Below are 23,212 nucleotides of genomic sequence, written 5' to 3'. Positions count from 1 at the left end.
TGGTTATAGGTGGTCTCCATACTAAGGTCGTCCCTCAGCTGTCGAAGGTATCTTGAACGCATGAACCAGGGTTGACTTGGCACAAGTTCGTATTATTAATGCGAAGTCAGATTGGCCACGTATGGGTTCGCAATCACATTTCCGGGCTTGCTACGACATGGCCCCAACGTCAAGGTGCGCCTCAGTATCGAGACATTGGGGAAATGTGTTAAGATTATAAAACAGGTGCTTCGTGGAGACTACAGGGCGAAGGAGCGCTGGAATCGAGTCTCCGCTGTACTGGAAGCACCAAGTTAGTTTGGAAACGCGAGTTATGTTATGTTGAATGTGTTGTGGATATTTGATTTGGCCGAGAGCGTATCTTACATCCCTCAACTTCATAAAATCCCGACCGAGCATGGTCCAGCTCGCGTTGGAATCTGTGACGACGTCAAATAGCGAGCAAATACGAGGCTGGCGCTAATCTATCTAGCCTCTGAAACGGGCAAGCCCCTGGAGATCGCGTTTCTAAATTAGGTTCGGGGTAAGCCGCATGTTCAAACGTAACCCACTGCGTACAAGGGACTATGCCAGACGCGACTCCTGATCTATGCCTTTAACAAAATGAATCAGCCTCATGTTTGCGTGAAGTTGTTTAGCTATTTCTTCCGCGACGAACCCACCATCAATAAGTTAGGTAACTTAGAGACTTGGACTTGTGCTAAGTGATGCACTCAACTTGAACCAGATGGCTTCTTACGCTGAGCCTGGTGAACCCTCACCTACACCGTTACCTCAATCTTTCCATGTTTCTGACCTCGCGACTGATAAGAGGAGGTTACTTGTCATATACATCCATGGGTTTTGCGGGAGTGAAGAGTCTTTTGGTCAGTTCCCTTCTCATGTCCACAGCTTTCTCAAACAAGCCGTCGGTGATACCTACGTCGTCTATTCCAAGATATACCCACAGTACGAAACGCGTAATTCCATGGATATCGCGGTAGAAAACTTCAGCCGTTGGCTTCAGCCACATGAGAACTCTCAAACAGATGTCATTCTGGTAGGACACTCCCTTGGTGGCCTTTTGGCTGCTCAGGCTGCTCAGCTAGTAAGTTCCTTCACTACATTAAAGTGCAAATCTTTACTAATTTTGATCGTAGAAAGAATCCCTCTGTTTGGCTAACCAGCAACGCCATTCTATAATCGGCACAATGTCATTGGACTGTCCGTTCTTAGGTCTTAACCCCGGCATTATCATGCCTGGCATCATATCTCTGTTCCGCCCTAATAATACACAAATCGAACCAAAGGCTCAATTTTGTGAGTCGGACATGCTTGAGTCGCAGTACTCCTCCTCATCTCGACTTCTACCCTCGAATTCATCCGCATATTTCGTGGATGCGGGCTTCAATCCCTCCTTCTTCAACGACAACCAAGTGCGGCCGAGCAGACTATCATCCGAGCCCGAACTTATGCAGTCTGTTTGGAACGGCGGCATCCAGGGCTGGCTACGTGAAATCATTGCCTACTTTGCTTCCCACTGGGCATATGGACGTTGTCTGAGGCGTCCCTGGACATTGAGGGTTAGGTACCACGAACTACGAGCTCTAGAGGGTTCTAATGAGTTTCCTGCAGCATACCAAAAGCATATTACACAATCAGGAGATCTCGGAAGGCGGCAAGGAATCCGATTTCTCAATTTCTTCACTGCCTGCACACCACGGCAGTATTGTCAGCGGTCGAATATTCCTTCATGGGGTAGGGATACAGACAAGCAGCGCTTCTTTGAGCAAGCAGGAAAAGATCACAGGTTAGGTGACCTTTGCAGCAACCCAGATTCCGATAATTGGGGCACTGAGGTAGAGAGCCTACAGCCCTACAAGCAATCTACCACTGATATTCTGTCCCTGCAGGAACGGAAGAATAACGAGGCATTCAAACTTGTCGGCCATCGCTTGAGACTACGTCAGTCTATCAACCCTTTGCATTACTTCCGCGCGCTCTTTTCATACCTAGTGGGGTTCCTTCAACATCTGTTATCACTATTTCAAGATTCTCCAGAAAGCCACTGGAAATCTGCAAAAGAACGACTGACTGTCGAAGGTGGAGTGGACAGGCAAGGTGTGGTAAAACCGGATGAGGGGCGCACATTCTGCATTCTTCCGCCGGAGGCTGATCCCACGTGGGTGCGTATTTCCATGGAGGGCACAGATGAAGTTGGCGCGCATTGTAGCATTTTCGTTGAGACCGGATCGCACTATGAGAGGTTGGTTCTTCACATGGGCAAAGAGATCGTACAATGGGTGCACGATTGTGGTATCAGTTGATACTTGCCGAAATCGCTTAGAACAGTGCTTGGAAACTGATTTAGAATGGTCCGATAACTTGTCTAATGGCCTGCTAAGGTATTATGCATTAGAGGTTACAGGTTAATTTAAGTCACTTTATGTACAGTCTCGCACATATCTATTTTTTATATGTTAATACCTTCGAAGTGACTCGAGATTTTGATACATACCTCCTCAGTAGCAATTTAATTCGGACAATAGACACGCTTGCGGATTTCACTTGCTGAACAAAAATCTGACCCGAGTCTGTACGCGTTTATGCACTGCCGCGTATCCATCCAGAAATCTGAAACTCTGGACTAGTTTGGTTGTAAGGGCTCATATCTGGCCCTTGAGTATCCACATCCTGGGTTCCCCTAAGTCTGCGGAGACTTGCTCGAAGTAAAACTGTCCGTCTATATAGTACTCGCGTTCGAGATCGACTCAAAGCTGATATTTGCAATAATTTGTAAGATATAATATTTCATCCATCTCTCACCATCTTCACTTATCCCATTTCACCAGTAGTCAGTATCTTCCATCTACTCAGCATAATCCCACTCGGCAGCTCCCTTCTTCATCGATATCTGTCATGGCATCCGATTCGGCATCCGACACCGACGCCGATGCATTCAAGCTGTATCTTTATAAGCCCTCCCTTCCAGCAGCCATATTATTTACCATTCTTTTCGGCCTTGTTTCCGCTCGCCACTTCCAACTTCTTATCAAAACGAAAACATGGTCGTTTATTCCCTTCTGTATAGGATGCCTCTGTACGACTATCATTACCTATTGACCCGCAAATTGATAGAAAACTAATAACAACGTGGAACAGTGGAAACAGTTGGGTACGGTGCCCGAGCATATTCGGCAACACAAACCCCCAACTGGGATCTCATGCCTTATATCTTGCAGAGCGTGTTTATCCTTCTCGGACCTGCATTCTATGCAGCTTCAATTTACATGGCATTGGGCCGGCTCATATGTTTTCTTGAGGGACAGCATCACTCACCGATCAGAGTGAAACTGCTTACTAAGATCTTCTTGATGGGAGACATTTTCTCGTTCTTTGGACAAGGTGGAGGTGCGATAGCGTTCTAAAGCCCTGGGCCCTTTGAAACTATCCTAACTAACATTATCAGGTGGCGGGCTCCTCGCTAGTGCCAGCGACAAAGGAAGCCAAGACCTCGGCAACACCATCATTATTGTCGGTCTCGCGATTCAGGTCATATTTTTCGGCGGATTTATGGTGGTCACGGCAATCTTTCACATGCGCATACGACGCCGCCCGACCAGCAGGTCCCAGAGCACTAGTGCCCCATGGCAGGTGTTCATGGTCGTACTCTACCTTACCAGCGCGCTTATCATGGTGCGGTCTGTTTTTCGGATGATAGAATATGCTCAAGGCCATACAGGTTCATTGATTTCCAAGGAGATATATGTTTATACGCTCGATGCCCTGCTTATGATTATCGTCGCAGTCATCTTTACGGTGCGTCACCCGAGTGCAATCTTTGGATACCAGACGCTATCGGATTCTCTTGGCCAAGACCCAGGCAACTTCGACAATGTGCCCATGGTTGGTCAAAGGTCATATGCGGCGATGCCCTAAGCCACATGAGAGATAATTATCCCCATCATTAGCTAGAATAAGATGCAATCTCAGTGATGAAGAACTGGGCGTTTAGTTAGGCTGAGTCATTAGGGGTGTCGTTGAAATTGTTTAGTGGAGATAAGACGGGACATGAAAATCTAGCCTGGCCCTTAGCCGTCAATTAACCAATCTACTACCTCTAAATCCCGAAACTCGTATACGTGCCATACCCTCGGGTTCCTTCGGATTTTTGAGCCGCCGTGTGTAATAAGCGTCTCACCTTATACGCGGCACTGAGCTGAGCGCCGCATTGACCCTTTGCGAAACACTGAGCCCTGGATTTTGGGCTTTGATCATGTCCCTTGGCCTGAGGGTTGCGATAAGTGAGACGTCACAGTTTACATCGCTTAGTGATAATTGGTGATCGCTGTTCGCTCCATTATTATGTCATGAGTAAGAAAGCAAACTTTAAAGCTTGTTCATATAAAGGCTCGCGGGACCTACACAGCTGAATTTCCGCGCGAGACGTCAGCGTTGTCGAATTGTGATCCCTGATTTCGGCATCCGAAGGCACAATGACATCTGGCCTAGCCGCCATGTCACAACATACCGATTACTTCCAGTACGAAAGCAACTTTGCGCAGGCAACTTTGCGACAACAATCGAAAGTTCAAGGTACTTACCCCAGGGATCGCCAAAGAGCTACATCACAAACATTACAGCAAGCTAACTAATTGTGCTGCAAGATGATGGTCGGCTTGAGCTGCAGCTCGACTCCCAAACGATCGATGCCCTTAGCCGTACTTCGAGATCAAAACTCGGTCGAGTTCCACAACTCAGTCGCAGGTGGTCCAAGGCTCTGGCTCCGCAGCTTCCGCCTCCCGATTCGGAACCATTCACAACCAAGCTCAATATTGTCATCCAGGTCGTTGGCAGCCGCGGCGACGTCCAACCCTTTGTCGCGTTGGGGACTGAGTTAAAACGACATGGCCACAGGGTGAGGCTAGCCACTCACAATACATTTGAGTCTTTTGTGCATGACTCTGGGTTGGAGTTCTATCCTATTGGTGGCGATCCCACCGAGTTGATGGCGTATATGGTTCGCAACCCTGGCCTAATCCCTAGCATACAAAGTCTCAAAGCCGGCGATATAGGGAAAAAGAGGATAATGGTGGGAGAGATGCTGCGGGGCTGCTGGCTTTCTTGTGTCAATCCGGATCCCATCACCTTTGTCCCTTTCGTGGCAGATGCCATTATTGCAAACCCCCCCAGTTTCGCCCATATTCACTGTGCCCAGGCTCTAGGAATTCCCTTACATATGATGTTTACCATGCCTTGGACGAGCACAGCTGCTTTCCCGCATCCGCTGGTCAATGTCAAGTTTGGACGAGTAGATGTTGCGGAACAGATGAAAGTTAACAACCTGTCCTATGGAGTAGTTGAGGTATTGACCTGGCAAGGGTGCGTATCTCCAAGCTAATAACCGTTCATCTAGAGTTCTCGGTCTATTTATAGCTGGGAGCCTCAACTAATCTATCCTTTGCTAGGCTCGGAGATATCATCAACAAATGGCGAGCGACTCTGGATCTGGAGGATATAGCTTTCTCTCAGGGGCCAAGGCTGGCGGAGAAGCTTAATATTCCGTTCACATACTGCTGGTCTCCAGCGCTGGTGCCCAAACCTCAAGACTGGAGCGAAAATATAGGTCAGTACAAGTGACCATACTCTTAACCATTAGCTAAACCGGCAATAGATGTTTGCGGTTTCTTCTTCCGCGACCCTCCCGATTATACGCCGCCTCCAGCTCTCGCCGAGTTTCTGCGCCGCGGCCCTACTCCTATATACATCGGGTTTGGTAGCATCGTGATCGATGACCCGAATGCGTTGTCACATATGCTATTGGAGGCAATCCGCATTACCGGAACTAGAGCATTGATCTCTCGGGGCTGGAGCAAACTGGACGGACCGCAGAGCGACAATGTAATGTTCCTTGGGGATTGCCCGCATGAATGGCTTTTTCAACGAGTGAGTGCTGTGATGCACCATGGCGGGGCTGGTACTACAGCATGTGGTCTGCTCTATGGGAAACCAACCACCATTGTCCCCTTTTTTGGAGAGTATGTTTCCTTGATTTTCCTACGACACCTGGCTGAAGCTATGAGTGTACCAGACTAACCATTCCAACAGTCAACCCTTCTGGGGGAAGATGGTAGCAAGCGCTGGCGCTGGTCCAGAACCTATCCCGCAAAAGGCTATAACTGTTGAGAGACTTGTCGAAGCGATAGAATTTTGCTCGACACCACAAGCCGCAGAAGCGGCTGCGTCCATCGCGAGCAAGATGCAGTCTGAACAGGGTGTGAAACAGGCGGTCACATCCTTTCACAAACACCTTCGTCCCTACGTTGTCGAATGTGATATCATCAAAGGACGCCCGGCTGTATGGGAATATTCGAGGAGACGGAATACCATAAAACTGTCGAAACTCGCTGCCGACATTCTCATGACTCACCTCAAAATTGACGGTAATAAGCTAAAGCAGATTGAAACGCGCAAGATCATCATCGAGACCCGTCGCTGGGACCCTCTGACTGGTTTGCTCGCCGCCTTGTTGGGCGCCACCACAGACGTCACCACAGCAGCCGTACGCGCCGTCAAGCAGCCAGTCAGAACACTGTCTCGGCGAGATCAGCACGATCAAAGAGATGAGTGGAACTCTATAGAGCTTGGACGAACCAATTTCTACATTAGACCGAAGGAAAGTCGGAGTTGTTTGGCTGTGACCAAGTCGGCGGCATTAGCATTTGTGTTGGGCCTAGGAACACTGGTCAAAGCCATCGCAACCGCCATCGTTGAGATCCCATTTGCCTTCACCGAGGGTCTGTGGCAATTTCCCCGAATATGGGGTCACCAAGTCAGAGATTTCGGAGTAATTCGAGATTGGAAGGCTGGACTCGCAACCTGGCTTCAGGTGCTTGTGTTTGCCTTCTATGATGGGCTCACCGGCCTGTTCGTTCAGCCGTATCTAGGCGCGAAAGAAGACGGCCCCCTTGGTGCATTCAAAGGCATTGCGAAAGCGATTGCAAACTTGTCTTTTATGCTGCTCGCAGGTACGTGTGTTACTTCTTTTCAGCCTGCTGAAGACCACCGTGGGGTTTCTAACATTTACTGCGGGACAGCGGCGGTCGGCACAGGTGCATACCCGCTACGAGGTATTCACCAGAGCATCCTTTACTTAATCTATTGCCAGACACGACGAAGTGTCCAGCTGGCCCGGCGATTAGAAGGCAGATACCTCGCGGGAAAAGCTGGAACAGACAGGGTCCTTGAGCACGAAGTGCTAGATTCCTTTGACAAACTGATGCAGAGAGAAGCCCCAAGGCATTTCATGTTTTATTAGTTCTCATTTTGAGACAATGGATTTTATCTCGACGGTTCATCTGTAGTATCAATAGTTCTCGCTGCCCTGAACAACCTAACGTTTCTGCTGTGGCTGTGGCAGCCCTTGTATTGTATTGCTAGAGCTAGAGAGGGTAGACTAGTGGGTCGTCTCGCATTCATCTCGCACTCATCTCGTATTGATATACGAAGCGCTAATACCGTAGACTACGCCGGTAAATTGGCCACTAGTCAGTTATGCGCCTCGTTTCATCCATTGTGAACCCCACCTGCACCGTGTTTCGCCTAGTTTGGCCTACGGCTTTTTAACTCATAACTAATGTCTCCCTTCAACTGTCCTTCTGTCCGCACTTGACCTCGTATCTTGACCCGCCTAGATCCGAGCTGCAGCTCCCATATACGCATGACATCCGAGGGCCCAGGCCAAAACGAGAGTCGTCGCACTCACAGAAAGTCCAAGGCAGGCTGCGTCACCTGCAAGAAGAGGCATGTCAAGTGCGACGAGGCTCGCCCTAGGTGCGCCAAGTGTGCCTTGGGAAACCGAACCTGCTCGTATGCCTCGACGCCTCACCAAGGCGGACTGAGCCCCAACGTCGCCGGCGCCGTTATTGCAAGCACGAGCGCGAGCAACAGCCCGGCGCTCACTTCATCATCTACCGATCTGCTTACGGCGGCAGCGCCAGTTGGTACGGAGCCAACCGCTCGCTATGATGCCGTCCACATGACTCTTCTCCACCATGTCATCCTCAACATGGGAAGCTATATGGGAGTGAGCGGTGACATGAGCCCGGTGCTGGAAACTGCTCTTGAGAGCGCGCACACCGCTCCCTACTGCCTCGATCAATTGCTTGCCATGAGTGCTTTATACCAATCTACCACAGCGCAAGCACGCAAGCATCTCTACATCAGGTACGCCACAGAACTGCAGACGCGTGCCTTGGGTCAGTTCCTCGAAGCGCGTGAGAATATCAGCGAGTCAAACTTCATGCCCGCCTTCCTTTTCACCTCCCTTGTCGGAGTTCACGTCCTACACAATACTTTCAGGGACCATCAAAATAACCTCGGCGAGTTTGTTAGCGCGTTTGTAGATTACGCGCGGGTTCATCGGGGAATTCGCGCCGTGACGGCCGATTACTGGGACCAAATTCTTGTCTCAAATTTGGCCTCCCTTCTGGGCATCGTGGAGCTTGGTAACAGAATTGACCACCTGGAAGCCGGGACCGAGACCACTAAGCTGCGTGAACAGTTAGAATCACTGCCAGACTCCTCGATGATGCCGGTTACTGCATCTATTGATGCTCTGAAGCGGATGCAATGGGTACTTGATCTTGCAAACCACAACGCTCAAAGCTTCGGTAACAGAATCCAGGCCATCCTAGCCTGGCCGATCATCATTTCAGATGATTACATTGATGCGTTACATCTACGCAATCCCCAGGCAATGGCTGTCTTGGCTTTCTACCTTGCTTTTGTGTACGAAATTCGATCGTTTTGGATCTTCGAATCTTGCGGGGCTTCTCTTATCGAAGCACTAGCAAGTTATCTTGGACCGTTTTGGAAGGAAAGCATGAGTTGGCCGTTGTCAAATATTCCTGGATCTTGATGCATCCTTTTCATACAAAGCTCTCACGTGGCGTGCCTGGTGACTGGAGAGGTAACGCGGTGCTTCGTAGATCATCTCAGCATCACGTGTAAGGGGGCTGTTAGGCAATAACTACATTACCGATTTCTCAGCTTCGTACAAAGGCTAATAAAGGCTTCCTGCTCTGATTTTGCTTCAATTCAAACCCTGGCATGCGCATACACAGCTTCCATAACGCGATGAATGTACAAAGTTTCTGACGAAGATCGCTAACTCGGATGCATCAGAAATTTATGAGGTCTATCTAGTCTATAATGTACAAGCATATGGGAGTGGCAATGCAGCTTCTCATTGCCTTTAATTTCCAGCACAAAGCATCCCGCTGTTCAAATCGTACTGCCACTTGTCACCACCAACCCCGGAAAGTACGTAGAGGCTATCGGTAGGGTCGTATTCCCGCTTGATCTCGAGAAGGCGGTCATAACTTGCCCCGTAGAAGTCTTCCTTGAAGTTCCTGTTGAAGGGGTTTGCTTCGTTGATGTAGGAGCCAGAACCGGGCGCCCACTTGCGCCACAGAGCTTCCTTGTGCTCTTCAATCCACTCGGCCGCCACCCTGAGCTCGTCCTGAATGTTGGGGTTGGTTTCGTTGAGTTTGACACCGGTGCTTAAGAGGTGGAGGTAGGCCTCTCGCCATGCTGGGTTCAGACCACCGCGCATGTCCTGCGATACATCCCTGGGTCCCGGTCCGCCTTGGAGACCAATAATCAGGTTTGAGGGCTCTCCTTCGACTTGAGAGTTCATGATAGTGTAAAGATGTGTCTGAACGTCCGCCAAAGATAGATCGGTGAGCTGGGAATGGCCGAGTAGGCGGCTGGAGACTAAACTGATATCGCTGCATGCACTGGGGTTCGGGTTTAGCACATCGAAAAAGGTTAAGTAATCAGCTTCCATCTTTGGCTCCGCCATCGCAACCTTGAGGCCTTCAACAGCAGCGTAAGTCATCATTCTGCGGCTGGTTGGCTCAAGCAAAGATTTCAGCGCCGAGGTCGTGGTGTTGTAGCCGAATAGTGTGATTTTGAGTCCGACACCCCTTTGAACGGATGAATGGTTGTCTCTGGTTGAGATTGTTGATGTCGAAGCGAACCCGTTTCCGGTGATACCAAGATCCATCAAGCCTGGAAGACTTCTGACCAGAACCGTCATAGCTTTCCAAGAGGCCGTAGCTGCCTCAACTGTCGCATTCTCCGCAAGTTCTATAGAAATTGATGACCAGACCACGTTCTTGGGATAAGGGTAAGTTCGTAAAACATACTCAACGACAGCTCCGTACAGGCCAGGGCCGCCACCGCGAATGGCCCAGAGAAGATCTTGGTTCTGAGTAGGATTGGCTACCAGGATACGACCGTCTGTAGTCACAACTGTGGCTTGAAGAACCTGATCGGCGGCCAGGCCATAGTGACTGGAAAGAGGACCATGCCCACCGCCTCCGATGAATCCGCCTAAACCAACCGTGGGATCTTGACCGCTCACGACTGTTCTTCCCACCGAGTAAGCCCCCTGGAGCACATCTCCCCAGTTGTTACCACTTCCGACCACAGCTACGTGCTCAGTTGTGTTTTTGGAGGGATGACGCCAGTCAGACTTGAAGCCCATGTCGCGAAGCCGGTGTGTCCAGATGGACAAGGAATAAGCGCCGCTAGATCTTTGTGGATGTTAGTCCGCCGTCCTCTTATTCAAATTAATGCGTTCTTGACATACCTTCCATTGAGATCGTGTCCTGTGCCCTTGATCACGATGCGGATGTTTCGTGAGCTGGCCCATTTCATAGCGGTGGCTATCTGAGCTGCAGATGTAGCCTCGAGAACGTATTGAGGCAGGCCGCCAATCTCACAGCTTTGTCCGGATCGATAGCCATAGTCGTTGGGAGGGACACACGAGTTGTTTGCCCAGTAAGAATACCCAATTGACTCGGGTTGTAGCGCATGAAACTCAGATAAGAACCAGTTCTCGGTCACTTTCTTACAGCTGACGGCAGATGAGAAGTCGCTGTCGTTGTAGCAAGAAGAAGCCACAGGCGTCGATTTGATTACGGCGCCTCCGACAGTTTGGTTAAGGGCGTCCCAGTCTCCAGTCGAAGGCCAATTTGCACTGGATGGGTGGGTTTTGCATATCAACTCAGCGGCACTCGTGGTGCAGAAGGCCAACGCGGCTGCGAAGCGAGTACGATTGACTCTCATGGTGTTACAGGGTTGTTGGATTAGAGACTCAACCCGATACTGCTTACTACTGTCTAGGCTTCCAACCATGAATACCTCATGTCCTTTTATATCAGCAGTATCTTTCAAGCAAGTTGACAACCATTACGCGTTTTTTCAAGTTCGCCGTGAGCATGGGCTCCGGAAACCCACTTGGTTGCTCTCCGTACGTGGAAGAGTTTTGCATGATAAATTAGGCAGTTAGTCCAAGATTAACCGTCGATCTTTGTAGCCCCTCGTATGAAGATGGCTCGGATTCGTTACAGCTTGGCACTGTTTAATGCTTTTTTAGTTCTGATAGAATGTCAAACACATCGTATTCATTCGGGAATACGTGCGCCTGGCGAAGCCGAAACGAGAGTCCACTTGGCTAGGCCAAAGTCGGTTAATAGAGCATTGGCGTAGCTATCACGCAGGACATTCCACATTAATTGCCGCCTGGACTCCTTGTATACATGCTCTTCTGTGTGCTACCTTTAATTCTTTAACTTTTAGTAGAGATATCCGTGTATTCGCGGATTAGTTCATTCCCAAGTCTGTCCGCCCGTCTTTGTGTTCCTTGATCAATGCCAAAACAGCAACGAAGACGACTCTCAGGTCGTCGAGCCCACCGAAAGTCAAGAAACGGCTGCAGGGAATGCAAAAACCGACATATTAAATGCGACGAAACACGGCCGGAATGCCGGAACTGCGTCATAAGCGACCTGATTTGTCCATACCTTACGACGACGCCTTCGACCCCAAGCGCAGCCGACACCGCATCTACTCCTACCAACGTCGTTGACAACAATCTTTTGGCGGCTCCTAGAGAGATAGATGATGTTGCACTACATTCTGGGCCGACTTTTACAGCAACCCACATGGTGTTTCTTCACTATGCTATGATGAATATGTCGGACTTCATGGCTCTTCAGGCGAGAGCTCAGCCTGTCATCGATGCTGCCCTGGAGAATTCATATAACGCGCCTTATCTACTGGATCAAGTCCTCGCGCTTTCGGCGCTTCATCTGTCAACCCAGGATGTGGTACAAGCATCGTCGTTCCGTCGGCAAGCCACTGAGCTGCAAACACGAGCGCTAGGCCTATTCAACAAAGCCAAAGACCACATATCCGAAGACACTTACATGCCGACTTTTCTTTTTGCCTCATTGCTTGGACTTCATGTCCTTCACGAGACACTCGGTCAGCGCCATGATACTCTCGCTGAGTTTGTTGACCATTTTGTTAGCTACCTTCGTCTTCATCGGGGGGTACGGGCCATCACCGCGAAGTACTGGCACCATATCCTGCACTCCGACTTGCAACCACTCATGCATATCGCAGTCATATTTGAGCAAACAGAGTCTGAGGCTTCAGGGGAAGACACAAAACATCTTAGGGAATTCCTTGAGTCATCCTCAACATCGTCTACCGCTACTGAAGCTTGCCTCTCGGCACTTGACCGGATTCAATGGGTACTGGACATGACGAAACAAGAGCCATCCAGATCTGATATTGGCCCTCACGCGGTCATGGCCTGGCCCCAGGTTATTCCTGACAAGTACATCGAGGCCCTATATGAGCATAGGCCGGAAGCTCTTGTCGTTCTAGCATTCTATGGGGCTATCTTACACCGGTATCGAGAATTTTGGGTATTTGGTCATTCTGGCTCATTCTTGATCTACCTAGTGGCCAGGACAGTCGGCTCTTTTTGGCAATATGCTTTAGCTTGGCCACTACAATCTCTTAGAGATATTTAAATATATAGATATAATATCAGTCTTTTAATAATACCTTACCTTATACTTCAGGGACAGAAGGAATAACTTTGGGTTCAGAGCCATTTATGACGGAGCCATTTATGACGGGGCCATCAAAAAGGCGCAATGGGCCCACGAGCATAGCGTATGCCGTTTGCACCACCTATCTGCAAGCATCGATTCGATCGAGTTTAATATAATTCAGCACCACCATGATGAATACTTTGAATGTCTCGGAGGTAGAAGACGAGCCAGGGGAATACCTGCTGAGCCCATGTGTTCACCTTAGGAGACGAATGCATTCCCTGAAAGAATATTTTACTACACATCTACCGACCGTATCTGAAGAAGTTTGGTAGCTAACTGAGACTTGGGAATGGAGTACTACCGTCGGCACAACCCAAAATGTAACAGCCTAGCAGCCATCAGCCAAGTGTTTCACAACTCATGAGACCTGTGGCTGAGAGCTTCTAATCACAACACAGAAATTAGTAAATTAGAATCGTCACCAAGAGTCATATCACTCGATCCAATACCCGCTGCCTCGCCTCCAACTAATGATCTCTAAGCTTCGTCTGCGATAGCTGTCATGTTCACGTCTCCCGTCTTGATAAACGCCTTCTCCTTGGGCAAGGAATCCAAAAACTTGTCAGAAACCTTGAGGTGGTCCTTCACAATCTGCTTGGGTGTCAAGGCCAGCCATTGTGCCACAGAAACATCTGAAAACTTGGGCGCTTGAAGAACCTCGAGAAAAATCAAGTCCTCTGTTCCAGTATTCTCGACGTAGTGAGAGTTTGCAGCAGGGATGTATCCAACGCCACCAGCAGTGAAGTCGAAAGTTCGAGCTGACGAGGCTGCTTTGAAGACGGTGATTCGGCCGCTGCCCTGAAGGAAGTAACTCCACTCGTCAGAAGTGGTGTGCCAGTGTATCTCGCGAAGTGCGCCAGGCTGAACGACAACGAGAGCGGCTGAGAAGCCTTTGGCGATTGGGAAGGTCGTCGGGTCGATGATCTTGACAGAGCCTCCTGGTACAGTATGGGGCTTCTGCTGAGACCAATGATATGTGTACGAATCATTACCCATCAACGCGCCAGCTGAGCCCGTCACGTTCTGTTTCTCGATATCTTTCGGCGCTGGTGTTCCGTTGAAAATCTGAGGGTTTAGACATTAGTATATAGTTAAGACGCTGGGTAATGTACTCACGTAAAGCTCGTCCTTTGGAATGTTATCAAAGGCAGTCGTCTCAGTCTCGAAGTTCTTGGCCAGAACAGAGACAGGGTTCCTCAAGAACAGCTCGGATACAAGGAATGTCTCGTCTTCGGAAAATGAGCCCTGGTCAAATACCAGGAGGAACTCAACGCCCTTGTCAAAAGCTTGGAGACTGTGAGGAATGCCAGCAGGAAAGAACCAAACGTCACCCTCACAGAGATCATCGACAAAGCTTTTGCCTTCATCGTTAACAGCGGCAACACGCAGACAGCCTTTTGTGACCAACGCCCACTCATTGGCCGTGTGCCAGTGAAGTTCGCGATAGGCATTTGGAGCGAGACGCATGTCAACTCCAGCCATAGCAGTTGCAGCGGGAAGGACATCCTGATTCTGCTGTCGAGCCCATCCAGCACCAGCTTCACTACCAAGACGGTTGTGAGAAAGACCAAGCGGCCACATGGCATTGGGGACATCTCCGGCATCTGTACCTGGAGGAGCAAAGAGATCGGGGTTGAGTCTCTCATAGTCGTAAGTTCGAGGACCAGGATCTGTGGCGCCTAGTTCGCCTCGGATTGGCTGGGGCACATCTACACCATCAAAGTCCAGATAGAGCCCGAGCTTGGGATCAGCTTTCTGGCCATTGACGAGCTTTGGGTTTTTGACGATGGCAGAATCCTGCTCGGGATCTGGGAGAGGAGCGTTGCCACCGAGCAAGCTAGAGTCACCGTATAGAGAACCGCTTGTTGAGGTAACAGTTGGTGTTGGGGGCTTGACTCCGCCTACGGGGCCCTTGTTCTCCCCATAGTCTCCCATTCTGTCAATTCTTAGCTTTTGGTTCGGCATCATGGAACGTGGACTCACTGAGGGGCAGGGAGGGCCGAGCCTGGAACAACGAAAAGTGAAGCCACCAAGGCTTTGACGAAAGCGTTACGGTGTACCATGTTGACGATGGCGTCGAGAACGAAGTGTAGTTGTTTCTCTTGGTGATTCGGATTGGATGATGCGAGTTGTGCTTCGAGAGGTAGAGGACAGAGGCAGGCTGCTGCTTCTTATAGGGTTTGAACTCTCAACCTGTTCTATGGTCCCGCGAGAATGAGGTATCATAATTGATAGTATTACCTGTTATGGGTGATCAATATCCTCTCATAGTTGATCAATCGAATTCCCTGTGATGTAGGGTTAACTCCGAGATCACCGAGATCCCGAAGTCATCATGGAAGCATTCGGTCCCGACGGAGCATCCGGATAGGCAGTATGTGTAACACAAGACAAACGTTCCGTCAGCGCTACCCAATTGCCAGAGTTGATGATGGACATAAGAACTGACTTGCATGAGTCGATGCTCGATATGCCCGGATCGCGAAATTGTTAATGATATCCATGCTCTTTAGTCATGATTTGAGGCGCAATAGAACCAGTAACATTCGCTGGATCATACCCTCAGAGTCGCACGGAACGGCACGAAAGGCCCGGGATTATCTTGGCATCAAAAGCCGACGGATGTTCGGCACTTGCTTTACTCAGCTTTCGAGGCTGACAACTTAATCACAACGTATATACAACTCTTGTATTGTGTCGCCTCCTAAATCAAGCACCATTCATAGTCCCATTCGCTTTCTAAGACATAGCCAGACTATTCAAAGCCTTGATGCCATACTATTCTTCATAGACCATCAAGAGTATCCCGGTTGTACCGTGTATTCATAGAAGGCATGTATTTCTAGAAGCGGGTCGATGGGGTTGCATCTCGTTGAAACGTTGCTCAGATGCAAGGTACCAACTGGAACCGGCACATCGTATCCGCGATCCTGGATGGAACCGAAATTCCAATTGAAGGATAAACTTGATTTGTGTCTTTCGGTACCGAAACGGCCAGTAAACGTGAAAATGACGATCAACTACGGAGTACGCATACCTTGAGCATTCTCATTGGTACAAACGGAACGCACGGATGAAACAGCCTATCGTGGAGTCAAAGCGTTGAAGATCATGCCTGTAGCTTGGATTACGAGGCACGGAGATGCTCGACGCGTAAATCTTCGAGCCTATCACAGAAGTGGCGACTTCCGGAGTGTATTCAGACAGTCGAATGCTAATCAATTCTGAATCAATCTTCTTATGTTATAAATCTTGCTGTTATGGCATTACATCAGAGCATGTCAATGATCCTCAACTTCGAGATTTACTGTGCCTTTCGCTCCTGGGGAAACTAGGAGAGTGCTCTTTTTCTCCGTAGTGGTGTTGTCGATCCCGTATCCGCCTGGACCAGGAACGGGCCGCAAAAGTGCCGATGTTTCTCTGCATTGGCCTTGCCCTGTAGAGGGACTACAGTGGCGTTCTGAACAGGATGATATTTAAACAACCAACACTCAAAAATGAAGCTTGGCAAGGCCCCAGGAAATGGGACTTTTGCTTTGGATCATTTTTCGATAGCCCTAAGACATCTACAGAGGAACAAGACTGACACTCAGAAAATATCCAGGTCATTGGAACAGTCTCTGATGAACAGTTCAGCTCTCCGTCATAAGACCAAAATGGTATTGACCTCGGTAGCGAGCCATGGCGACTCACGGCCCCATACAGGCAGGGCGGGGTGTCGAATCATAAGTTGATTTGACAAGGGACAACTAACAACATACCTAAACTAATGATGCGATTTACCTAATAACCAACAAACAACAGTGCAAAACAAACATGGTTTCACTAGAAAAGTCAGTCCCACTTGGAACAATAAAGTTTCCACTTTGCCACAATCTAGGGCTGTATCTATAGCCTGATGACATGGCTGTTGATCAACCAGCCAAGCCGTTGCAACGGGCAGTGAAGTTCACCACTGCACTCTTCGGCCTCTTCGCCGCTCAGGCCCTCGCTGTCAACATGTACTCAGTTCGCCAACGCCGCAGCTGAGTGCGGCGCCCTTGGCGTCGCAGAATGGGATCTTGATACCCTCCCCGCCGGCACTGACATCTCTGAGCTCCGTAAATGCAAGTAGCACCCCCTCTCCATCAAGGTCCACAGCCGCAACCCTAACTCCACTAAGGTCAACGCCCTTGAGAAGAGAAAGTGCACTTCATCAAAGTGGAAGCCCAAGGCTGGCAGAACTGCGGCAGCGCCAAGGGGGTCGAATGGGGTCACTGGTGCTGGTCTGCCCATAAGGATGGAAAAGGTGCTCGGATGAGTTGTGACAAGGACAGCGACTGTCCTACTGATGACAAGTTCTGCGGTAAGGGTGACTGTCAGCAGTGTGGTTGCGGCTGCTAAGCCGACACCTTTATCACGAGGTAATATGAGAAGGAAACACGACTACTGGCTTGTTTTGTACTTCTTGAGGGACTTTCTTTGGTTGGCTATGTTGAGGCTGAACTTGAAATACATATAGCCTAACCTGGCTGGGACCTTACATTCAGGTAATGACTCGCCCCATTCAGTTACAGAAACACGCGCAGTTTTTCGTTTTGGAGAATTTGACCTTGCCATAAAGCTTTTTACCATCTGTTGACTTGTCTGGTCATAGTAGTGCTGCTTTTCATTCATAGTATAGTTACCATTCGAATTTATTGAAAAGATAGGAGAACCAAGGTATGAACCACAAGATCAGAGTTGTATATAAACTCTCACCGTGGACGCCTTTGTAGACAATGAAGCAAGAGACTGGGCATGGAGTATCATGGTACACACTGAATGAAACTAACCTCACATCATACTACAGGATGCCTAGGTAGAGAATTCTTCAAACTTGTCATCGTATATCAAGTCACGGGGGCGAGATTTGTAGGACGAATCACTATCTAGCTATCTTGGGACACGATCTTTCACCATCATGAGGCTGGAAGTTTGTGAGCGCAGGAGACAATTCCTAAAGTAATATATTTTAATAAAATATTACTTTCTCGAACTTTCAGTTTACAGTGACTCAAAGTACCACGTCACAATTGTTCAGCAGGAGATGATTCGATTGCGTGACTCTCATGCTTCATCATGAATTTGATGGCCTCAAGACACGATTTCCACGACTTACAGGTATCAAGCCACCCAAAGACTTGTTTGGGGTGCCCAGTTACAGCACTCGGAGTGCTCTTGCTGTAGGACTCGCCGAGTTGCTGTTTTTTGGCTTGTTCGAGATCAGAGTCTTAGGCAAGAAAGCGCGCACATCGATTTCACAGCGAGCGTCGATATAGGGTGAACATGTAAATGTGGTGAAATTATTCCTCTTCTATATAAAGCCCTCAAGGCGTTTTCCGCTCATCATACTCCCCATATTGCCAGCGTTTGTGGTTTTCCTCCGCCCACCACCTCGCTATGAAAGCCCCTTCTTCAACCCATTGCGCAACATCATTGCCAAATCTCCGTGAAACGACATCTGTAAAAGAAGTGAAGTCGAAACTTTGTACAGAGTCATGCTCCATAGGATCTTCGTTCACATCGCTTAATCGCCATTCGACATTGTCGATGAGAGGAATGGCAAGATGGCGCTCTGGGTAACGTGCATCTCGGGCAGTTACTACAGCGCGACCGGGATTTACCACGACGAACTGCCAGTTGCCTTGGCCGGTGGTCTCATTCTTTGTGAGGAGTGGTCGAATTAAGGATTGGCCTTCGTAATTGCGGACGAGGTCGGATGCAGCTTGTCGGCTGGCGTTGTTTAGTGAGCCTGTCTCGAGGAGAAGATCGAGGATGGTTGGTAGGATTTGGGACGAATGGACTGCATCGTGGATATCGAACGCAGGCAGGAGAGGGTGAGACAGGACTAAAGGAACGTGGTCGATGCCGATGCTAGGGTTGTAGTAAGGCGACACGGCACCGTTCTCGGGCATGGAAATTCCATGGTCTCCAACGAAGACAATCAGAGTCTCATTCGCGACTCCCTGTTCGTCTAGCAGGTCTAAGATCTTGCGCAGCCATCGATCGTCATACCCTTCTGTATTGAGATAATGCGAAAGCATATCATGGCCGTTAGCAAGTGGGACGTACTCCTCCCTCTCCGGCAATTTGTAGGCATGGTGACTTGTCGATGTTATGTGCGACAAGAAAACTCGCTCATCCTTCTCCTTGGCCTGAACAAACACATCGCGGAAGTAATCCTCAAGGGGGTCCTCTTCGAAAGCAAAGCCGTTGATTCGCGGTAGTGTCACCGGCCCATGTGTCGCATTTTCAGATCGTAGCCACTCAAGTCCAATGAGGTGCTGCTCGGGGAAGCCAGTTGCCTCCATCAACTCTTGCTGGTTGTTGTATCCCAAAGTCGCAGCTGAGTAGAAATACGACTGCCACTTGAAGTCTTCGAAAGGGCGCGACCCTGTGCCAGTAGCGTTTGACACTTGGTTCAAAGCTTCAAAGATATGAGCCAAACAAGGCTGGTAGACATGGTGGGCGTAGTCGAGATTGAAGTCGGCTAGCAGTGGGCCGATACCGCACAAAGTACCGACCAAGCTCTTAAAGGTAAAGGTGCCGGTGGTATGAGCATTAGTAAAGTGAACGCCGCCGCGCTTGGGCTTTGACCCTTCATCGTGGCCGAACCCATCGTCGTAGTCGCCTGTGATATAGTTGGCGGTAGGTGTGAGATTGGCCAATTTCTCATGGGCCTCTTGGGGAATAATGCGGTCGGGGAATGTTGATGCTAATAGCTCCCAAATGTGTCCGTCTTTCTTGATAGGGAAAACGTCATTTCGCGTGCTTTCGAGGAAGCACAAAACAACATGTCGGATGGGAACGTCTTGCAGCTTGTCCTTCAATGTGGGAACAAGGTCTTGCCCGAGATTAGATATCTTCAATGGGTCGACATCAGCATTGTAATGCGGGCGCTTCAAGTGCCAATCCTCAAACCCAGCCAATACTTGATCATTTGGCAGCCAATCGAATGGCTCGGTCGTCGCGAGCGCAGTGAGATTATCCCAGCTATGCTGAATGCCAGTGCCGAAAACAGTGGGCAAGTCTTGTAATGTCGGTCCAGAAGTAAAGTCTACGAATGGTGCCAATGCTGCAGTATAGGAGAGGAAGATGAGGGATCGGTCGGAGGGTCGTGCGACGGCTGCGTAAAGGAGTGTGAGCAAGAAGATGGCAGCCAAAGCGAATGGCACGGATCTCAAAGCGGTTTTTAACCGGAATTGAAACGGGCTGAGTTGTTGGTTCTTTTGTTCTTGGAGGTCGTCGTCGGAACTTTCGTCTTCAAAGGATTCGGTTTGGCCCTCGAGATCGGATTTCGGAACGGGAACGTAGCGATCTTGGCGGGGAAGAATGCGACGAAGGAATTGCCAAGCATTGGCGATCGCTCGATGTACAACCTCAGCAACCAAGCCATGGATTTTGTAGCAAGGTGTTTTGAGGAGCCAGCTCAACAAGATGTTGGCGCAAAGGACACTTGTAAATGCGACGCTGCCCGACAGCATCAACGATTTGGAGGAGGGATCGTTTGGAAGAGATATGTTGCTATAATGTATTTCGGAGCCGGCGACGAGGTAGAAGGATATCGAGACGACGCTAAGCAATGCGTTGATGAACATGAAAAGCGCGGTGAAAACGAGGACGACGATTTGCGACCGCGCGGGTAGATTCGTGGACCATTGGTCAAGGAGGAGTCGAATGAGAGTGAGGACGACGACATCTTGTGTAACGAATGAATAGCCCCATCGCTGCAATAGGTTTTGGTGTACGGCGTTGATGTGTGCGTAGATATGTATTATCTTGGCGCCCCAAACTGCGAGGGCGGTAAAGGTGAAGAAGAATTGTCGGTTGGGTACTCGTTTTAGAAGAGCGCGTGCGAGCGCCAAGACCGCCTGAGACGGTGTCGTATTCTGCATCATGGTTGTCTAAAAAGAGAGGAAGAAGGAAAGAAACACGCTCCAGAAAAAAAGATGCCACGCTATTGAGCTTCCAAATAAGCTCTCATAGAAAAAAGTCTGTTATTACAGTGATGCATCGCATGGCAAAAGACACAACAGCAAAGGCAAAAGCTTGAAACAAAAGTGCACCAAGCTGGGACCACGGGTAAGACCATTATTAAGGGGTTTTCTCACTGCCTGGACTGCCTGTACCTGTACTAAAATGTGGAGGGAGCCTCAGCCTCAGCCCTTTTGCCCTTGGGGCCCAGCTTCTCGCAGTGCTGACATTTGCATGTGTCTGGCTCCAATCAGGGCTCCCGTCGGTGATCAAAATAGTCACAACGGGTCACGGAAAAGGAGATGACTCGTGTGACTTAGGCTTTTGGGGCGGCTGGCCCCGGATCTTCGGCACGTACCAGAACGGGCTGAGTGTGCCGTTGTCGGCGTCGAAACAAAGATCGTGCTGGGGGGCGTCAATCTAGCCCGAATATAGAGTTCAAGGGATACAATTTGCATTTCCCATAAATTGCATCCATCATGGCAATCTGAAGGTGCAACATGGTGATAATAGCGGCCAGATTCAGCGAGTGACCAACAAGTTGCAAACAAGAATTTGACGTTTGAAATGGACGTCAAGACCCATGCAAACAGATTTCAGAAGATGGATCACCAAAACACAGGGGCCATTCCAGGGCTCGGATCCACTAACGGTAGTGGATTGGTTGGCCCTCGCCTGTAATTTCCTCTGAAGCTTAGCTACAAAGGGGTGAAGAGACCCAATAACACGGTTCAGAATCCACGCGTGTCGGTTCCTTCAGATCCAATCTGTTGTTGGTTCAGTCAAGATTTACCGATGCAAGTCCTGATCCTACAAAACAATTGCAATGGCGTCTGAAACCTTCATATCCAATAGCAACAAAATCATGCATTTGCGACATTTACAGCAGACATTGAGTGGCCATAACAGGTATGCGCCGAATTGAATGTTGGTAGGTAGTACGAGGCATACTGTTTGTGTCCTGTGCATCTGTGGTTTTACGGGCCAGCCAGTAACTCCAAAACACAGCCCCATTTGTCGCCAATCAACGTGGATCAAATCCTGCTGATCTGTGCCCCCTTGTGCAGGGAAAACAACCGGGTTAGTCGCGTGTTAAATTTGGAGGGGCTTGGTCCAGGCTGATGTCCTGCTTTTGATTGGCATGTGTGACTGATCCTCAAAGGGGGAGGAAAAGTCTAGAAGAGCAGTCATTCTGCCTTGGCTGGACCGACTCTGCCACCCTCTTCAGCCCTATTTCTTGGAAGTGAAGTCATTCCTGTTAATTGTAATTGTGAATTTGTGATTCAGCTTCGCACGTGTTATGACGGGGACTACCATAATTTCTTGCACGTCAATCCAAGACCATTTAGCCTGGTTAATTACGCCACTGCCCAAAACGTCGATTTTCGGGAGTCCGCGGCCGTCACTTTGGCCCCCAACAGAAGGATTTGATGCTAAAAGTTGATCACGATTCGCTACCAATCTGATAGCCGGAGGATTCAATGCGAAACAGGGTAGAGCCTCGAGCTAGGGGCCCGAAGGATGCGGGAAACCCACTACAAGAATTACATCAGCTGCAAAAACCCACTCACAGCCACGAAACATGCATCTTTCATCAAATGAAACGCCATCGAGTATGTCATCCTAATGCTTATTCGAGAAATTATATCGTAAGATTAAGGATTCAATGCTAAAGCCAGACATTTCGAAAGCTCACCTGTAACGAACCACCCCATAACGTCCAAACTGGGAGCTTCTACATGATTTTCGTGTACCCAGAATAGGGTAGGTCGTTTGACGGTAGGGACCAACACCCATGGTGACGAATGAACACCCCGCGGAGTCCGAAAACTGTTGTTGGTCACTAACTTTACATGTAGCCTGCGAAATAATAGTATTATTAGAGTTCAAAGAGTTGCTGCACCTTGCTAATAAGAATTACGTATCATGGGATGAGATTGGGTTCTGATTTGTAAACTTTATACGCACGTGGTGATTCTTCTGGTTCAACTTGAAGCTGTTCTGAACTCTCATATTTCCATGACGAAGGTGATTGCGACAACGACATCACCTGTGAACAACTGATCATGTTGTCATGAATTGTTATCTTGTGAGCGATAGAAAGCTATGCTCACAAAACCTGGTAGATCGTGGCCATATCGGCAGTATCCTTGTTTCTCCCTCCCCTGAGCATAAGCTGATTGTGCGGTTTTGCTTGTAACCAATTCCTTCCAGCAATATTCAGAAGGAGGTCTGCGAGGCTGCTTCGTTTCCTTTAG

The 23,212-nt window shown here is 49.1% G+C and overlaps 8 protein-coding genes across 8 annotated transcripts; 5 read left to right on the top strand and 3 right to left on the bottom strand.

The window, feature by feature from the left end:
* Nucleotides 1-727: 727 nt before the first annotated feature.
* On the top strand, nucleotides 728-2,306 carry BKA55DRAFT_543645 (uncharacterized protein; the record flags this gene model as incomplete). The annotated part of the gene is made up of 2 exons (XM_046190615.1): nucleotides 728-1,087; nucleotides 1,140-2,306. The coding sequence occupies 2 exons, from the start codon at nucleotides 728-730 to the stop codon at nucleotides 2,304-2,306; spliced, it is 1,527 nt and encodes a 508-aa protein (XP_046045138.1).
* A 592-nt stretch (nucleotides 2,307-2,898) lies between these two features.
* On the top strand, nucleotides 2,899-4,013 carry BKA55DRAFT_708103 (RTA1 like protein-domain-containing protein; the record flags this gene model as incomplete). The annotated part of the gene is made up of 3 exons (XM_046200728.1): nucleotides 2,899-3,079; nucleotides 3,142-3,390; nucleotides 3,449-4,013. 3 exons carry the CDS (start codon nucleotides 2,899-2,901, stop codon nucleotides 3,916-3,918), a joined length of 900 nt encoding a protein of 299 aa, XP_046045137.1. The 3' UTR covers nucleotides 3,919-4,013.
* A 234-nt stretch (nucleotides 4,014-4,247) lies between these two features.
* Nucleotides 4,248-7,464, top strand: BKA55DRAFT_622959 (uncharacterized protein). Its single transcript, XM_046196792.1, has 6 exons — nucleotides 4,248-4,575; nucleotides 4,647-5,361; nucleotides 5,448-5,605; nucleotides 5,654-6,017; nucleotides 6,088-7,007; nucleotides 7,148-7,464. Exons 1-6 carry the CDS (start codon nucleotides 4,476-4,478, stop codon nucleotides 7,225-7,227), a joined length of 2,337 nt encoding a protein of 778 aa, XP_046045136.1. The 5' UTR covers nucleotides 4,248-4,475; the 3' UTR covers nucleotides 7,228-7,464.
* Nucleotides 7,465-7,612: 148 nt separating this feature from the next.
* Nucleotides 7,613-9,206, top strand: BKA55DRAFT_578939 (uncharacterized protein). Its single transcript, XM_046193780.1, has one exon. It carries the CDS (start codon nucleotides 7,700-7,702, stop codon nucleotides 8,897-8,899), a length of 1,200 nt encoding a protein of 399 aa, XP_046045135.1. The 5' UTR covers nucleotides 7,613-7,699; the 3' UTR covers nucleotides 8,900-9,206.
* Nucleotides 9,207-9,235: 29 nt separating this feature from the next.
* Nucleotides 9,236-11,115, bottom strand: BKA55DRAFT_543643 (uncharacterized protein; the record flags this gene model as incomplete). The annotated part of the gene is made up of 2 exons (XM_046190614.1): nucleotides 9,236-10,580; nucleotides 10,637-11,115. 2 exons carry the CDS (start codon nucleotides 11,113-11,115, stop codon nucleotides 9,236-9,238), a joined length of 1,824 nt encoding a protein of 607 aa, XP_046045134.1.
* A 584-nt stretch (nucleotides 11,116-11,699) lies between these two features.
* BKA55DRAFT_521122 (Upc2 protein) lies at nucleotides 11,700-12,872 on the top strand (the record flags this gene model as incomplete). Its single annotated transcript, XM_046188486.1, has 1 exon — nucleotides 11,700-12,872. One exon carries the CDS (start codon nucleotides 11,700-11,702, stop codon nucleotides 12,870-12,872), a length of 1,173 nt encoding a protein of 390 aa, XP_046045133.1.
* Nucleotides 12,873-13,436: 564 nt separating this feature from the next.
* BKA55DRAFT_521048 (RmlC-like cupin domain-containing protein) lies at nucleotides 13,437-15,022 on the bottom strand (the record flags this gene model as incomplete). The annotated part of the gene is made up of 3 exons (XM_046188477.1): nucleotides 13,437-14,024; nucleotides 14,076-14,895; nucleotides 14,943-15,022. The coding sequence occupies 3 exons, from the start codon at nucleotides 15,020-15,022 to the stop codon at nucleotides 13,437-13,439; spliced, it is 1,488 nt and encodes a 495-aa protein (XP_046045132.1).
* Nucleotides 15,023-18,261: 3,239 nt separating this feature from the next.
* BKA55DRAFT_578934 (alkaline-phosphatase-like protein) lies at nucleotides 18,262-21,133 on the bottom strand. The gene has a single exon (XM_046193779.1). The coding sequence runs from the start codon at nucleotides 20,876-20,878 to the stop codon at nucleotides 18,308-18,310; it is 2,571 nt and encodes an 856-aa protein (XP_046045131.1). The 5' UTR covers nucleotides 20,879-21,133; the 3' UTR covers nucleotides 18,262-18,307.
* Nucleotides 21,134-23,212: the final 2,079 nt, after the last annotated feature.

The sequence above is a fragment of the Fusarium redolens genome, assembly GCF_020744475.1.
Source record: "Fusarium redolens strain MPI-CAGE-AT-0023 chromosome Unknown BKA55scaffold_16, whole genome shotgun sequence".
NCBI classification, from domain to species: Eukaryota; Fungi; Ascomycota; class Sordariomycetes; order Hypocreales; family Nectriaceae; genus Fusarium; species Fusarium redolens.
This window is presented reverse-complemented; position numbering and strand designations above follow the sequence as displayed.

What these genes read in the sequence shown, in the direction of transcription:
- BKA55DRAFT_622959 (XM_046196792.1), top strand. Translation starts at nt 4,476, where the DNA reads ATGACATCTGGCCTAGCCGCCATGTCACAACATACCGATTACTTCCAG. An exon ending in ACAACAATCGAAAGTTCAAG is followed by an intron (nt 4,576 to 4,646) that starts GTACTTACCCCA and finishes TTGTGCTGCAAG; the next exon opens with ATGATGGTCGGCTTGAGCTG. An exon ending in GTCTTTTATGCTGCTCGCAG is followed by an intron (nt 7,008 to 7,147) that starts GTACGTGTGTTA and finishes ATCTATTGCCAG; the next exon opens with ACACGACGAAGTGTCCAGCT.
- BKA55DRAFT_578939 (XM_046193780.1), top strand. Translation starts at nt 7,700, where the DNA reads ATGACATCCGAGGGCCCAGGCCAAAACGAGAGTCGTCGCACTCACAGA.
- BKA55DRAFT_578934 (XM_046193779.1), bottom strand. Translation starts at nt 20,878, where the DNA reads ATGATGCAGAATACGACACCGTCTCAGGCGGTCTTGGCGCTCGCACGC.